This window comes from Fundulus heteroclitus, chromosome 16, assembly GCF_011125445.2.
Source record: "Fundulus heteroclitus isolate FHET01 chromosome 16, MU-UCD_Fhet_4.1, whole genome shotgun sequence".
Classification (NCBI taxonomy): domain Eukaryota; kingdom Metazoa; phylum Chordata; class Actinopteri; order Cyprinodontiformes; family Fundulidae; genus Fundulus; species Fundulus heteroclitus.
In genome coordinates this window covers 12,766,216-12,782,656 of record NC_046376.1, presented here as the reverse complement: position 1 = coordinate 12,782,656, position 16,441 = coordinate 12,766,216, and the positions used below count along the sequence as shown (strand labels likewise).

The 16,441-nt window shown below is 40.0% G+C and overlaps 1 protein-coding gene across 1 annotated transcript in view; it reads left to right on the top strand.

The window, feature by feature from the left end:
• Nucleotides 1-16,441, top strand: part of si:ch211-210g13.5 (inactive phospholipase C-like protein 2) — an 86,447-nt gene that overhangs the window by 51,545 nt on the left and 18,461 nt on the right. Inside the window, exons 2-3 of the mRNA XM_012872033.3 lie at nucleotides 1,958-4,444; nucleotides 10,768-10,971. Of these exons, the coding sequence (XP_012727487.2) occupies nucleotides 1,958-4,444; nucleotides 10,768-10,971 (2,691 nt within the window). The remainder of the gene's footprint in view (nucleotides 1-1,957; nucleotides 4,445-10,767; nucleotides 10,972-16,441) is intronic.

Here is a 16,441-nt window from a genome sequence, read left to right as displayed (position 1 = left end):
TGTAGACGTCTAGCGCCCTTTTACCAGTTTAGCTTTTGTTTTTAAAGAGCGAACAGAAATGGAGCAAAACATGCCTTGCATTTGAAGCTGGCTGGCAAGAAATGTAGCTTTTGACATTGTTTGAATAATCAAAGGATGTCTGCAGGGTGAATACATCATTAACAAATCCAATTTGCAGTAAAGTAGTAACTGGAAATCTGTAGACTACACTTATAAAACAAGACAATTGTAACTTGAAGTATGCTAGAAATACAATGGCTCACTCATTGAAGGGAGTATACAGTTCACAGTATCAGGCCCGTATTAAGACAATGTGGTGCCCCTGGGCACTATACCTCAAAGCCCCCCCCCCCCCCCCCCCCCCCCCCCCCTCCTTACCCGTGCTGTCCTCCGGTCAACAACATCAGACATAATCAAGGGGATTTCTGTAATGGATTAATTTTCTGTAGCGTTAAAAAATACGATACATTTGCACGTACTTGTGGACCAGCTGAACTATGACAGATTGGGGAGGGGGAGTGATAGATCACGTAGCCTAATCTTGATTTATTTATCATTTATTATTATTATGGCATCAGTGTTCACAAAACGAATAATGCATGGTCTTTCAACAATTTCAATTTATGAAAAATATATTTTTAAAGCATGTGTCATGTGGTGCCCCCCCATTGTTGGTGCCCCTGGGCACTGGCCCACTGGCCCTTATGGATAATCCGGCCCTGACAGTATTTTATAATTTGTTTTAAAGGGAGAATCTACTGAAGATTTAAAGGATGCATTCCAAATGGATGCAGTAATTGATCAGGCTACTTAATCATAAGTCTGAAATGCATCAATAATGAGAGAGAGAGAGAGAGAGAGAGAGAGAGAGAGAGAGAGAGAGAGAGAGAGAGAGAGAGAGAGAGAGAGAGAGAGAGAGAGAGAGAGAGAGAGAGAGAGAGAGAGAGAGAGAGAGAGAGAGAGAGAGAGAGAGAGAGAGAGAGAGAGAGAGAGAGAGAGAGAGAGAGAGAGAGCAGAGAGAGAGAGAGAGAGAGAGAGAGAGAGAGAGAGAGAGAGAGAGAGAGAATTACTTTTGGTGCTGTGATGAAATAAGATGTGATGAAAAAAAGATGGATTTCATCACTGCCTCCGGTGCATGAAGGCAGAAAAAAAAAGCTGGAATATTAAATTACTTTTCGGTGACTTTCTAACTTTCTGAGTCAGCATTAGAGAGAGATCCCAGAAGTTGTCCCATTGTGATGTTATCAAACACTGCACTGTCTAGTATTATGCTGAAGTCCCGCTGCAATAGTCTTGGTCAGAGAATAAAATGTCTGTTAAAACTGGGATTTCTGAATGGTTCAAGCTACTACACCTAATATTAAGGGTAATAGTTTCGCCTTTTTAAAAGCTAGCACTAGAGCCTCTGGTGGGTTTAATGTATGATACAAAATGCAAATACATTTAAATGTTTTAATCTGTTTTCACAGTAGGATATCTGATAAAGGTCCCTGCATGGTGCCCATCCACAGCTGCATTTCTTCTCTAATGAAGTGCATAAGAGCATGTTGTTTCACTGCTAGAGAGAAAGAAGAACGACTGATTACCCTAAGAAGCTAACAGCAAGAGTTTAATTAAATCAGTTTTTAACATTTGTATGTGTAGGACATCACAAATGTTAACCCTCCTACCACACTTAGAAAAAGTGTAAAAAGCATGGAGTTCGTATTAAACATGTAAAAGTGGTCTAAAGGTCAAAAGTGTCAAAGCTTAGCACATGAAATATAGTTTATAAAAACTAAACTTAGAGTGCGCTGCCTCATTTTAAGTATAAAATAAGTAAACTCGTATTATCCTTGATTAAACTATGTTTTGCTAAGTACCATAATATCTCTGCTTTTCTCCTTTTAACAAAGTTGAACACAGGTTGTAACCAGCAAACTTCTCTCTGTCTTTCCCCGCCCCGCTTGATTTGCAGGATGGTTCCAAACAGAAGCAGGTCAGGAAGAAAACGGTGTCCTTCAGCTCCATGCCAAGTGACCGCAAGATCAACAGCACCGCTGCTTGCATGGCTTTTATGCTGGAGGGTTGTGAGATGAAGAAGGTGCGCTCCAACTCGCGCATGTACAACCGCTATTTCCTGCTAGACCCAGATATGCACTGGCTCAGATGGGAGCCATCCAAGAAGGATTCAGAGAAGGCCAAGCTGGAAATCAAGAGTATCAAGGAAGTCCGTTTGGGGAAAAAAACTCCAGTTCTGCGCAGCAATGGTCTCTCAGATCAGTTCCCTGATGAGTGCGCCTTCTCAATCATCTATGGAGATAACTATGAGAGTTTAGATTTGGTGGCCAGTACGGCAGATATTGTCAGCACATGGGTCATGGGCCTAAGATATCTGGTGTCTTACGGTCGGCACCCTGTGGACATGGCAGAACCCAGTCAACCGAGCTTAAGAACATCTTGGATTGGTTCCGTGTTCGAACTAGCAGATATGGAAAAGGGGGGACACATAGACCTATTCAGAGCAACACAGATAATCAAGGGGCTTAATCCTGGAATGAAAGAGTCCCGAATAGAGCTGAAGTTCAAGGAATTACAGAAAGCCAAAGACCAATATGGGGAGGCAATTAATTTGGACACATTTGTAGAGGCCTATTGTGAGCTCTGCACACGGCCTGAGATCTTCTTTCTGCTGGTTCAGTTCTCTAGTAATAAAGAGTATCTGGACAGTAAAGATCTGATGCTGTTCGTAGATGTGGAGCAGGGTGTGGAGGGAGTAACGGAGGAGATGTGCAGGGGTATTGTTCAGAAATTTGAGCCCTCTGCCAAGGGCAGAGAAAGGGGCTACCTCTCCATCGATGGTTTCACACACTACCTCCTGTCCTCTGAATGCCACATTTTCGACCCGCAGCACAAAAAGGTGTGCCAGGACATGACTCAGCCTCTCTCTCATTACTATATAAACTCCTCCCACAATGCCTCCCTTCTCGATGACCATTTCTGGGGTTCATCAGACATCAGCAGCTACATCCGAGCTCTGAGGATGGGATGCCGAAGTATTGAGGTCATAGCATGGGACGGGCCTGATAATGAGCCAGTGGTATATGTTGGAAGCTCTGTGGCCTCTCAGCTAGCTTTCTCTAAAATTCTAGATATCATAAACCAGTATGCTTTTGAAAGCTCCGAGTATCCTCTTATCCTGTGCTTGGTGACCCACTGTTGTATCCCCCAGCAGAGGGTCATGGCTCAACACCTGAAGAAAATTCTTGGGGATAAGTTGTATGCTGAACCACCCAACAAAGAAGAAAACTACCTACCCTCACCTGAGAAACTTAAAGGCAAAATACTGCTCAAGAGTAAAAAGCTGCCAGCAGGCTGCACAGATTCCGAGGGGGATGTAACAGATGAGGAGGAAGGTCTGGAAATGTCCCGCCGAGTTGGAGCTGATGAAAGGGACCAGCTGAATGGTTTGGGGTGCAAAAGACTCAGGCTGTGCAGGGAGCTTTCTGACCTCGTGTGTCTCTGCAAGTCAGTGCAGTTCAGGGACTTTGAACTTTCTAAGAGGGAGCAAAAACATTGGGAGATATGTTCCTTCAATGAGGTAGATGCAAACAGATTTGCCAATGAGTTTCCAGAGGAATTCGTTTGTTACAACAAGCGCTTCCTCTCCAGGGTTTATCCCACGTCTATGAGGATTGATGCCAGCAATATGAATCCCCAGGATTTCTGGAAATGCGGTTGCCAGATTGTGGCGATGAACTATCAGACACCGGGCTTGATGATGGACCTTAACCTTGGTTGGTTTAGGCAGAACGGAAACTGTGGATATGTTTTGCGCCCGGCCATTATGAGGGAGCAGGTGTCCTACTTCAGTGCCAATGCTCGGGACTCCCTACCAGGAGTGTCGGCGCAGCTTCTCCACATCAAGATAATCAGTGGGCAGAATCTGCCAAAGCCTCGGGGCTCTGCTGCAAAGGGTGACGTGGTTGAGCCTTACATATACGTAGAGATCCATGGCATACCAGCAGACTGTGCCGAACAAAGAACCAAGACAGTGTCCCAAAATGGAGATAATCCTATTTTTGATGAGAGTTTTGAGTTCCAGATTAATTTACCAGAACTCGCAGTTTTACGCTTTGTTGTACTGGATGACGACTACATTGGAGATGAGTTCATTGGTCAGTACACCATCCCGTTTGAGTGCCTACAGCCAGGCTATAGACATGTCCCTCTGCAATCCCTTACGGGAGAGTTTCTGCCCAACACAACTCTGTTTGTTCATGTGGCCATCACCAACAGGCGTGGTGGTGGAAAGGCACATAAAAGGGGTCTCTCTGTGAAGAAAGGTAGAAAGGCTCGGGAGTATACCACCACCAAGACCACAGGGATCAAAATAGTGGACGAACTCTTCAGAGCTTCCACCCAGCCCCTCAGGGAGGCAACGGACCTCAGAGAAAATGTGCAGGTAAGAAACTGTATACTATATATATATATATATATATATATATATATATATATATATATATATATATATATATATATATATATAATGCATTCTTCTGAGGCATTTGCAATCTTGCAGACTGTAGTGAATAATTTATTTAACTACTGCTTCCACAAGCCACTTCCCTGTGTAGTTGTTATATCTTACCCCTATGCCCTAATGTATCTCTTTATTTGAAGAACTAAATATCTTCTGGAGAACGAAAAATGTGTTATTGCCTACAGATAACCTCAAATTAAAGGCTGTTCATTTGTGTGTTCATTTTATACCCGGGTTGGAAATAAAAAGTTATAAATCTTTTGCCTTATAACATACAGCTGGCGGAGTCAAGTTATAAATAATGACGAATCTACAAGATTATCTGAAGTTTAGAATTTCTATTGACAGTTTATTCTGAACCTCCTGCTTTGTGTGAAACTAAATGCAAGTACTGTAACTTATGATTAACTTCTTTTGATTACATAAGCATTGAACAATTTTCATGACTGCACTGTAATATACAAAAGATCGTTTTTTAACCTTTCTGACTCATTGAACACACAGTGAGCAATTACACACAAGAGAAAAGAAAAATATCAAGAGGACCTGGTAACTATAGGTAACTATAGGTCAGAAGAGGATTGTGGAGTGAAACCAGACGTTTACATACAGTATCTGAAAACATACATACATCTACATGCCGTGTGCTAGAATAACAAAATAATTTTTCAATGGTTTATTCGATTAATTGAAATGTACTTATTTATAGACATGCACCTGTATATTTAGAAGTCATTAGGTAATAAAATATGTCAATCAGTGCTTGACATGAACAGTATATCTAACAAGATAAGCCATAGTAGCTTAGAAAAAGTAACCTTTTTAAAAAAACCTCTAAGTTCTCAGACAGTATAACAAATCATTTAAACGACAGATAATGTCTATTCTTTTCTGCAAATCTGACACAGACTAATTAAAGATCATTACTTTTTTGCAACTGCAATCAACAAACCAATGCTAAAATTAGATTTAATCACAGTATTGCCCTGCGTCGCAGATAAGAATCTAATCTTTTACCATTAATCATCTCCGATAACAAATGTCCTCAGAATCCAATCATTGGGCCTGTATGAAAAATGTCGCCGCTTGATTGAAGGCGAGTCTGTGTTAACCTGATCAAATAAAGCTGGCGGCAGCACTAAACGCTCACCAGCCCACGTTTTCATAGGTTTTAAAATGTAAATTTGTCTTTTTGAAATGAAGATAAAAGTTTAGGGTGTAAATTAATGTGCTGAAGTTGAGAGAGGGGTTGGAAGGAGGATGAATGCATGTCTTTGCACAATAAGGACTTGTCCCTTTTAAATGCAAAAATGAAGGGCAGGTGTGAAGGCTTCATAGAACCTATCTGATAAAGCATCAAGCCAACAACACACAAGGCAAAAAAACAACAACAACTGGTTAAAACCTTCTGACCTCTGACTAATACGAGTTAAAATACAATTTCTGAGTCATGTCATGAAATCTGATGACATTTTTTTGACCTCCGTAACACGGATAAAGATCTTTTTTCCTCTAAATCAGTATACCATTGGGTGTGTTTTGAAAAACAAACAAAAACATGGTTCATTTGAATATTTTAAAAAAAAAAACTTGGGGAGTCTGTAAACGCTGGCAAAGGAAGATATGCGTTTGTTTTTCGTTTCATATGAGGATCAAGGCAGGACATGGTTTGTTTCAGTAGGAGCTAAAGGTTTCCTGTGAAGCCCATGGAGATGTGAACGGAGCCATTAGAGCGACGCCAAGCTGGAGTTTCATCCCTGTTTGTTGAACCATCTCTGTGCCAGCCATCATTGTCACATTAGCGCCGTAAGCCAGAGAGAGAGGAGCGAGAGATGCAGAGACAAAAGCCAAAGAAGAGGGAGACAAGAGAGCTGGGCAACCAGAAACAAAAGCGGCGCTGTAACCGGACACAGGGCTCTCATTTGGGGAATGTTGGAGGAGGAATAAAGAGGGGGGGGGAGGGGGAGTAATTAAAAACACAAGCCTCTCATTGGGTTTTGTAATATTGTGAACTTGAAACAGAATGGCTTTTTATGCCCGATGATTATCTCAAATCATTTATGTATGTAGTCAGAGGCACGCATAAAGGGAATTGTGCCAAAAGTCTGTAAAAACTTCAGCTCACCGCACGCTGAGAGATAAACACCGGCGAGTAGACGGGCTCACAGATCACGCGCGCACACAAAACCACACAGTGGCTTTTAATCCGAGGCCTCGGAGTGCAGTATTATCGCAGGAGTGTGTCTGGTGGTCCAAGAGGTGTTAAGTGAGTTTGAGGCGATGCATAAAGATCCTGTGTCTCCCGGCCGCTCTCTTTGCCTCACAGCCACAGCCCACCCTCCAAGGTAGGAGGATTTTTCAGACAGAGAGATTCCCTTATACAACATCAGGCAGCTTTTTCTTCTGTCACATGATTCTTCCTTAGAATTTCACACTACACCGTGCTATAAAAGATATGCGGTCTGTTTCAGACTTCAATTTCGTTTGCTACACCCAGGTCTGTTTTCTGGCAGACCTGGAGATCCATAAATCACTTAAATATGTATGGACATTTTAATGTATCGCTTTAGAAAAGGTTGTTGGACATGGGAGAAATTCAAAATCACTTCCTTAATTTTGCAAAACCGTTTTTTTGCGTTTGCTTGAGGTGGTTTTTGGCTTTTCCCGAAAACAGTTAACGAGCAAATCAGGGGGATGGAGACATTCGCCGAATAAATTCTAATGTAGCAAACATTTACCTTACATGACCGATCAGCTGCTTCTGCTGTCTTCTCTGCCGTCTTCCCAGATGTTCCCATAACATGCATAGAAGTGCACTTCTTCCTCTACCTCTCTGGACATCATGTAACGTCGCCAATACTAGTTGACATGACAGAAAAAGTATCTCAGTTTGAGGAGCATTTATCGCTGTATCTTCCAATCTCTGTAATCTCAGTGAGCAGTCGGGATTTCCAGCAAACTTCAGTCTTGCTCTGCATCCACTGCAGTCGGCGTGCACAGAAATGGGTCCAACTGTGCTGCTATATTGCTTTGCAGCACACAGGGACACATTCCCAGCTTTTTTTTTTTTTTTTTGCTGTTAGGGACACTTCTGTTTAATTCCCAGGATCAATAGATCTGTCAATCTGTCACCGAATAACTAAGCTGATATAGGTTTTTGATATACAATTATATACAAGAGATCTGGGCCATGCACCCCAGAAAAACGGCTTTGGTCCGGACATTAATTTAGAAGCTGCGGTATGAATTCAAACACGGTTCATACCGGAAAACTCTCCAATTTGTCTGAATTTAAACTACTATGAGGAGTGGGCCCAGATTCCTCCGCTGAGATCCAAAAATCTCTTAGTTACTGTAAACTCTGCCAAAGGTGGCACAACTAGTTATTAGGATTTAGTGGGATTTTACTGTGTCACATAGTGCCAAGCTATTTTGGATAGCTCTTGTCCCATAATAAGTGAAATAATCATTTGAATGCCGTTAGTTGTATTTTCCCTGGTTAACTTTGATGTTAAAAAGGAAATAAAATGAAAATCAGAAGATTTCAGTGAGGGGTAAATACTTTTTCACAGCATTGCCCCTTCATGTGCCCTCCCCAGCCTCTTTTCTGTGCTATAGGCACTAGTTTGGTTGCCAGATTCCCACACTGGTAGTTGCAGTGGAGACTTTGAATCAAGATATGCAGCAACTGTGGGTGGAAAAGGACTTTGGCAGAAGCGAGAGAGAAGGATGACTCGGACATTCGGTTCACAAGAGTTTATTAGAGCATTGTGCTACTCCAGTCTGCTGCCTGCATGTAACAAATTGACTTGTTACACATTGGGACACCTTGTGACTTATGTCTAAGGTGTAACAGTTTTAAATTGATGGTTTTTGGGAAGCTGGTGAACAGCTAAAGGCGGCAAGCAGAAATTATATACGTTTTTTTTGTGCAGTCTGATTGCATTAAGTGAATTCACACCACGTATTTGAGCTTTTGGCTGTTTTTTCATGACTTCCTGAGGCGTTATATCAGGGGAAAAACCTCAGGTTCAGAGGGCTTCTTGAGGACTCTCAATCATGTAAAAAGGAGGTGCATGGTGTGCAAATGACAGCCGACCTGTACCACATAACTGAGCAACATCTGCCCCTGAGGAAAAAAATAAGCTACATTTTAGCAACATGACATGTTGAGACAGTGTCTGTTTTCTTCCAACAGCAGAGATGTATAATTTTCCAGCTGGCATGTAGCTTTAAAAAAAAAAAATTATGTTTCCTATGTACATCCAATCCGTGCAGTAAAGAACAGGAGAAAGCAAGACAGAAAAAAAGTGACTAGCTTATTTTATTTAGCAGACCAGATGGCTTTCTCTGGGATGACGTATGAATATGACCACAGGGCTTTTTATCAATTAATCCGTTGGCAATTATATTTTGATTAATTCTTCATGATTACTTTTGATGCAAGCAGCTTTTATTTATTTTGTAGACCATAAAATTAAATCTAAACAAATTGCACATTAAAAAATGAATGATGGGTATAAGCTGCCACTTCTAGCATGTCAGTAAATGAAAATTAATCCGTTATGACGTACGCATTTACGAATAAGTCTTGCTATTCTGAAGATCAATCTGATTACATTGATCTGGAAATGACCGAAAATAGTTTTTTGCTAGTCGATGTGTAACTCTAAAGAAAAAAAACATACCTTTTTATTATACTTTTTAGTTAAAATGTGATGATAGAGAAAGCGCTATTAAAATGACTGGTATTTATTAACTGTATGTATTATTTAAGAAATGCTTCACAGATTAATTTGGATATTTGTGTTACCTGTAGCGTTAAACATGACAAAATCAGGTAGAGAAAATATAATTGTGGCTCCTGCTCAAAGTGTGCCCATTAACACATGCAGGCCGTCAGCTCATCAGATGTGGTAGAAAGACAACAACTCTTATGTCAGAGAGCCTTCAGTGGTTTTAAAAAGCCTCACAGTAGTTTTCTTTTTCTTTTTCCGGTTCATTAGAAGCCCCTGGCTCCATCTCTTCTGCTGGTCATGCATGGAGCTTGTGCCGCTGCCGGTTCATAATGAAGCCTTGCAGAGCGTCCAAACCTCACTTTGAGGATTTCCATGTTTCAGACCACTTTGACCTTTGAAAACTTTAAAAAAACTGCAGTTTTACATTCCAACAAAATTTGCCTGCTGCATTGAACCCATCCCTTATTAAGCAGTGGGCAGCTTTATAGTGCCTGGGGAGCAATCCAGGGCTAAGGGTCTTGCTCAGGAACCCATAGTGGCAGTCTGCGGGGTTCAAACCAGGTACTTGCCATCTTCTCAGTATGCAGGTGCATTATTCCAACCACTGGGCCATCATTACCCTGTATTTGGTTGAGTGAAGTGTAACAAGATGCTGCATAGTATCACAGACTGATCAAGACAATGGCTGAATCTGAACTGGGTTGACTAAAATACACAGAGACTGCTGCAGACTGCAAAGAGGTTGGCATCTCCACATGCAGCGATTTGGGGGGAAAAACAGCAGTAACTCTTAAGAAGTTTAATAAAATAAAACATATGAAAACATAATTATGTTGGCTAAAAATGCTGGGTTTGAAAGATTGTTTTTTTATCAGAATGATTGATTATGTCAAATGACTTGCATCATAGCTAGTGTCCTTTCAGCTAATGTTTTCCCCCTAGTGAGCTAGACTAGGATACATAAGGCAAATACTCGCCTGCTTGTTACATGCAAGAAGAAACGTAGTATGGCATGCCTCGTTATGTATTCTTACTCGAAAAAAAAACCCAACATGTCTTCAAGACCTTCTATTTTATGAGGATCACAGACTTTGAAGAGCAGTACTTCATCATAGGCTGGCCTTTGTTGTCAAGTGGCAGAAACTCTGCTGTGGCAAAAATACATAATGGTAAGATGGCTGTTCAATCACACTGATGTGCAAGGAGTCAACAACTTTATTTTGGTGTGAAATTTCATTTCAGTCAGCAAGAATCAATAAAAACAAACGTAAAAAAAAGTCCACCTCTTTCTTAATTAAAAACACTAACAAGTGTAAACAGTTAATCTTGTTTAAAGTCAAATGTGTCGCACCAACACTGAATAAATGCTTGTGTGGTACAAAACTATAAATTAAATGAAAATATGCTTCACTAGATTGTACCTACATATTTCACTAGGCCTTTTTTGCTTTTCAATAACCAAATATGTCTTTTGCTTTTGTATTATATTCCTTTTTCATTTACTAGAATGCCATGGTGTCCTTCAAGGAGCTCTGTGGCCTGACTCCGGCCGCCAACATGAAGCAGTGCATCCTGACTGTATCTACGTGGCTGATGAACAGTGAGCGGTCACTGAAGGTGACAGTGGACCTGAGCGAGACCTACCCCACCATGGAAGCGCAGGGTCCTGTGCCTGAGCTCCTGCGCAAAGTGCTAAACGCCTATGACATGGTAAACTATTGTGACAAACAGACTTTGATATATATATATATATATATATATATATATATATATATATATATATATATATATATATATATATATATATATCAGAGAGAGAGAGAGAGAGAGATGCTGAAACAACATGGACTGAAAGGCCACTCAGTGAGGAAGAAGCCACTATTCTAAAAGCAAAAAAAAAAAAAAAAGCCAGATTAAATATTGCAAATCAGGGCAGGTGACTTAATTTTTGGAGAATTTTTTGGAGAAAACTTTAAGAAAGTTTTCATACACCAAATTTTCTCTCCATATCCTATCGCATTTTTCTGACAGTTTGCAAGGAGACATGCATTTAGTAACCTGAAGCAGGAGTAGTTTAGTTTGATTTAATGTCACACAGTCAGGAAAAAAGGTTGTGTCTTTATATACAGTGTATGTAAACTTCTGGCCTTAAATGTAAATATTAAAGAAGACTTTATTTTGTTAAAAAAAGAGAACTAGTTCATACTGTTTAGGCACTGAACTATGAACATGAATTTGATTAGTTTTAATTGCCTGTCATGTTTTTGGTTTGGTAGGTATGCAGAGACAAAACAGTTATTTAATAATAAAATAGAAAAAAACAGGTCATTAAGCATTGGCAAAAAAAATAAATAAAAATTGTATGGTTAAGACAGTCAAAAGGAAGAAGTCAGCAATGAGCAATGTGAGCTTAAATACAGACGCAGGGGTGAAATAATGACGAGGGAGCCAGATTCGGAACAGCTGTGGCAGAAGAAAAGCAGAGCTGCTGAGGAAGGGAGAATAATTAACACACAGGAAGCTGATCTTCGACACAAAGAACCACAAATCAAGGGGAAATGATTATCAGAGATCTAAAAAAACAATACATTAGAACAAAATGACTGAAAATAGATACAATAAGATTTCTCTTGTTAATGAGAACTAGTGTCAATGAGACTACCTGTATAAATAAAGGTCTAATCTTATGAATAAACTAAACTTAAAAACAAGAACTACTATGGAAAGACCATGTAAATGCCTAAAAACACAACCCTAAAGGAACACCGAAACCGAAACACCTGGAGAGCCTGACTGGTGCAGAGATTTCAGAGCATACGGTTGGATTGGCATAACACTGGCTATGAAAAACAAGATTGCAACCCGAACATTGTTCATTGTGTGTTTTGTAGGTACAAAGTGTTTACAAAAATGTATTTTATTGGAAGAAGACATTTTGAGGGGGTTTTCATTAAAAATAAGTGTGAAAATTAGAAAGTCAAGGATGACTATCATCCACCATCAACTCTACAGGCTGATTCTGCACCAAATCTAATGCCTAATGCCTTTTTGTCATGCTGCAATCCAAACTGCTCTTTCACGTTTGAGCCATCCCCACCAAAGTCCTGTGCATGCACGCCGTGCACACGTAGGAGTCCACAGACTGCTCCGCACACCAGACAGATTCACTTCTGCTTCTATTTCGATGTAAACATGCACAGCGTGTCTCACACTGAGTGGTGCGCCATATGCCGACACAGGACTGCTCCGTGCGCAACACTCCTTTTACACGAGTGACGTGCACACCGTCATACACTGTAAGGTGACTGTGCACAATCTGTCAGGCTTCTTTTGGAGTGCATTTTATTCAAATATAGTTTTGATGTTTTAGAATGAGAAAATTAGCCCCCCCCCCCACCACCCACACACACACACACACACACATCAAATCACTATTTTTTCAAAAATCACATAAGCTCACACAAATAAATGCAAAACATCAAATTAATCTCATTTCCTAAAGCTATTGTAAATCAGAATTATGGTCTTAAACATCTAAATATCTGTTCAGGTAAAGCGAAAGTGCAGCTAAATAAATGATACTTTATGTATGTAGCAGATATTTAGGCATATGACTGAAACATTCAAACAGCTGGATGAGTTTTGCAAAGCCACGAGACATGACCCAGACCACCTACAGTAATTGACCTGTCAAGCTGTCAAGATGCAGCTGCTTATTGGGTAAAAGCCCTTTTCCTCCGGCCTCCTCGCTTAGTAGACCCCATTATTTTTCAGAAGTTGACATATGAGCAGTGCTGAAAGGTTTTAAAAGACTCTAAACTTAGTTATCGCCTGCTGTTATACACCTTTGCTTTTTAGTCATATTTTTTTGATGGCAGCTGGGGAAGTGAGTCTTTTGTTAGGTTGCAACCTTTATGTTTCCCCCGTGAACTCCATAAAAGAACACTGCCGGGTTTTTAATGATTTTTGCTTCTTCAGCTTTTGAAGAATAGGTCAAAAGACATATAACAAATGAGCTGCATGGGTCTTTTTGCAACTGTGCAAAGAATATATTTTACACCTTTAATAATCTGTCTATTTCAACTTGCAACAAACATCTTTTCGGCTCTTTCATTTCTCAGTTTGCCTCCTAGCATCAATAGTTTCCTGCAGCGCCTTGCAAGAGTAGTCACTTTTGAACTTTTGTACATTTTTGTCTGGATAAAACCACAGATTTACTGAATTTTAACACTATTTCATGTGATAAACCAACATAAATCAGGTCAATTTATATGCGGGAAAAAAAGTGTGGCATTCATATGCAGACAGCATGGCAGCAGCTTGCTGTGAGGATGGCTTTTCAGCAGCAGAACAGAAAAAGGTGGTCAAAGTAAATGGGAAGATGAGGCTGGAGCTAAATACGGGGCATTCCTAGAAGAAAACCTGTTAGAGGCTGCGGAGGACTTGAGACTGGGGTGGAAGTTCACCTTCCAGCGGGGACAATGGCACAAAACATACTGTTGGAACTGCAAAGGTCTGGATCAAAGCACATTCACGTGTTGGATTCCGTCTGTGGCAAATTTGAAAATGGATGTTCAAAGACGCTCTCCATCGAATCCAAACTTCAACCTGTACTTGTGAAAAGCTTGTAGACACATACCGTAAAAAGACCTACAGCTATAGCGTTTAGCAGTGGTGACACTTAATAGATATTTAACTTGAATGAGTCCCCTTTTCAAGACACTGTATGTTGTATTGCCTTGTGCAAGACGACAGAGCCTTTCAAAAGCGGAAATAGCTTCCCTGCGGATCTAATAAAAGGTTGTCTGTATCTTCATTACATATGTTTTTGTCTTTGATGCAAGGGTCATGGCAGCTAAGTGCTTGTTTCCTGCTGTCACACTCCCCTGCTCAAGAACAGAGGGCCCAGTCTATGTGCATGTGTGAATCTGTGCGGTACATGTGTGTGAAGCCTGTGACTTCACTGCTGCGGGTCTTGCCAGACTCCAGGCCGCTTACTGTGGAATATCAGTGTGTAGTCTGTGTCTTTGGTGACCCTCATGCAGGTTGTTGGCAGCGGACGTCACAATGTCTTGCAAAACAAGACGTCGGTGCTGTTATGTTTTCAGTGCTCAAGTGTTTTTGTAGCTATGCAGAAGCAGAATTTTAGATTTTTCTAGTGTCACACATATGTTGAATGTGAAAGCATCAGTTAGCTGTGGTAAAATAAATCGTCTTAATCAGCGTTCTTTTTACAACATAATTTGGTTTTGTGCTTCTGTCGAACTCAGAACAATGTTTGGGTTCCTAAAATACTTTCTTTTTTTTTTCACACGCTTCCATTTTATTGTGCTCACACACATGGGTTAACCAGAGGTTAGACAAATATTCTTCATGTTTTGCAATGAAACGCTTTCGTCCCCAGTCATTGCTCCAGCAAGCGTGCTGCCTATTATAGGCTAGCTTTGCATTCAAAACAGCTCCCACGAGAAGAAGGCTTGGAAAAAAGACATGTACATGCATATACTCATCCAAACAGTGCGGCAGTCCACTTTCTGCCTCCCACAGGAGAGTGAAACTTAATTATCTTTCCCCTTTGTGCTGGGGCTCTCATCCAGCTGCTCCTGATCAGCCCTGTTGGATGATGTCTGAGAAGCACATCAAACACAGTTTTGGCCTGATGTGAAAATCTATTTTTGCTGTGTTTACCTTCGTAGGTGTACCTGTACATATCGTCAGAATATGACTAAATCCGATGTGTGTTTTGTTTGCTTAAAAATGGCAAATAGTAAGTAACAAACCACTCAACAACAACCATAATAAGTTTTTATTCATGCTTATTTAAGAGTATTTTTTGAATAATGCAACAGGTAGGAATGGGCTGGTTTGAGATATCTTATGCTAAGAAAACCTTTAGTAAAAATACCACAGAATCACAGTTTTTCCAGAATGCTACATAACATGAATTTATTGCTTCCAGTTAAAACAAAAATAACTGTCATACTCCTGCTTCAAGAGTAAGATACTGATTATTAAATGTGCATAAAATATACTACATTATACAGTATATTTATTGATATTGCCATAAAGATTTAAGCTGAGGTTTAGAAAAATCCATCCAGCCAAATAAATGTATTAGCAGTTTTTAAGTAAACTTCTTTCTGTGCTCTATATTTCCGCTGTTGTGCCATTTTTGCAGTTTAGAGTGACACAAGTCAACCTGCAGAGATGGCCAGCCTGCATTGAGAGCTTGCCAATAGTAGATTTAAAACAGTGTTCCTTTAATAAGAGAGTGATGTGTGGTGGTCCTTTAGGTTCCATAACCAAGTTTTTTGCAATTTTTTTTTGCAACAGGAGATGTTACCAAACAGCTAAATTTTTTGTTATTGTAGCTAAAGCGTGGGCACCATTTTATGTATTGTAAATAAAAGGTAATTAAGCCATAGGAACTGTATGGTGGGCTGCATGCTGGTGCAGTTGTTAGCACTGTTGCGTTGTAGAAACAAGATCCTGTGTTTTAATCCTGGCCTAGGGTCTTTCTGCGTGAAGCTTGCATGTTTTCCCTGTTCATTTGTGGGTTTTCTTTGTGTACACCAGTTTTTTCCCACAGTTCAATAACAAGAATCTTAGGTTAGCTGGCGATTTTAAATTGCCACCCCTAATTTTTTTTCATATCATCAAGCTAATTATAATATCAGAAGGTTGTACAAAACCAACCTTCCCCTATGTAAATTTGTTAATTAACTTTAAACACATATTTTTGTGACGTACAGTTCAGTTTAACAGGCCTCAGCTAAGTCTGATAACTATGTTGAATCAATTAATCACTTCAGAAAGAACCTGACAACATAAAATTGGCTAGAAGATTGCAAAAAGCAACATATTTTGCACTGATATGAAGAAATTGAAAACTGGATATGAAACAAAAGTTAAGAAGTCATGGACATTTAGTCTTATAAAACTATTTCTAAGGTTTTAAGGACTCCATCACATCGCCTATGAACGGGGATATATGAGTATCTCATTGGTTCCCTCATAAAGAAACTCTGTATATTCTGTTGCCTATGCTGTAAATCAACTTAAAATGGTCAGCTTTTCTTAATTATAATCTTAAATACAATAAAACATTTTTACAGTCGGATAAAAAAAAATATGACACCGGTCTTCTATAAATTAGTCTGTTTCAACATTAAGAGTTCAG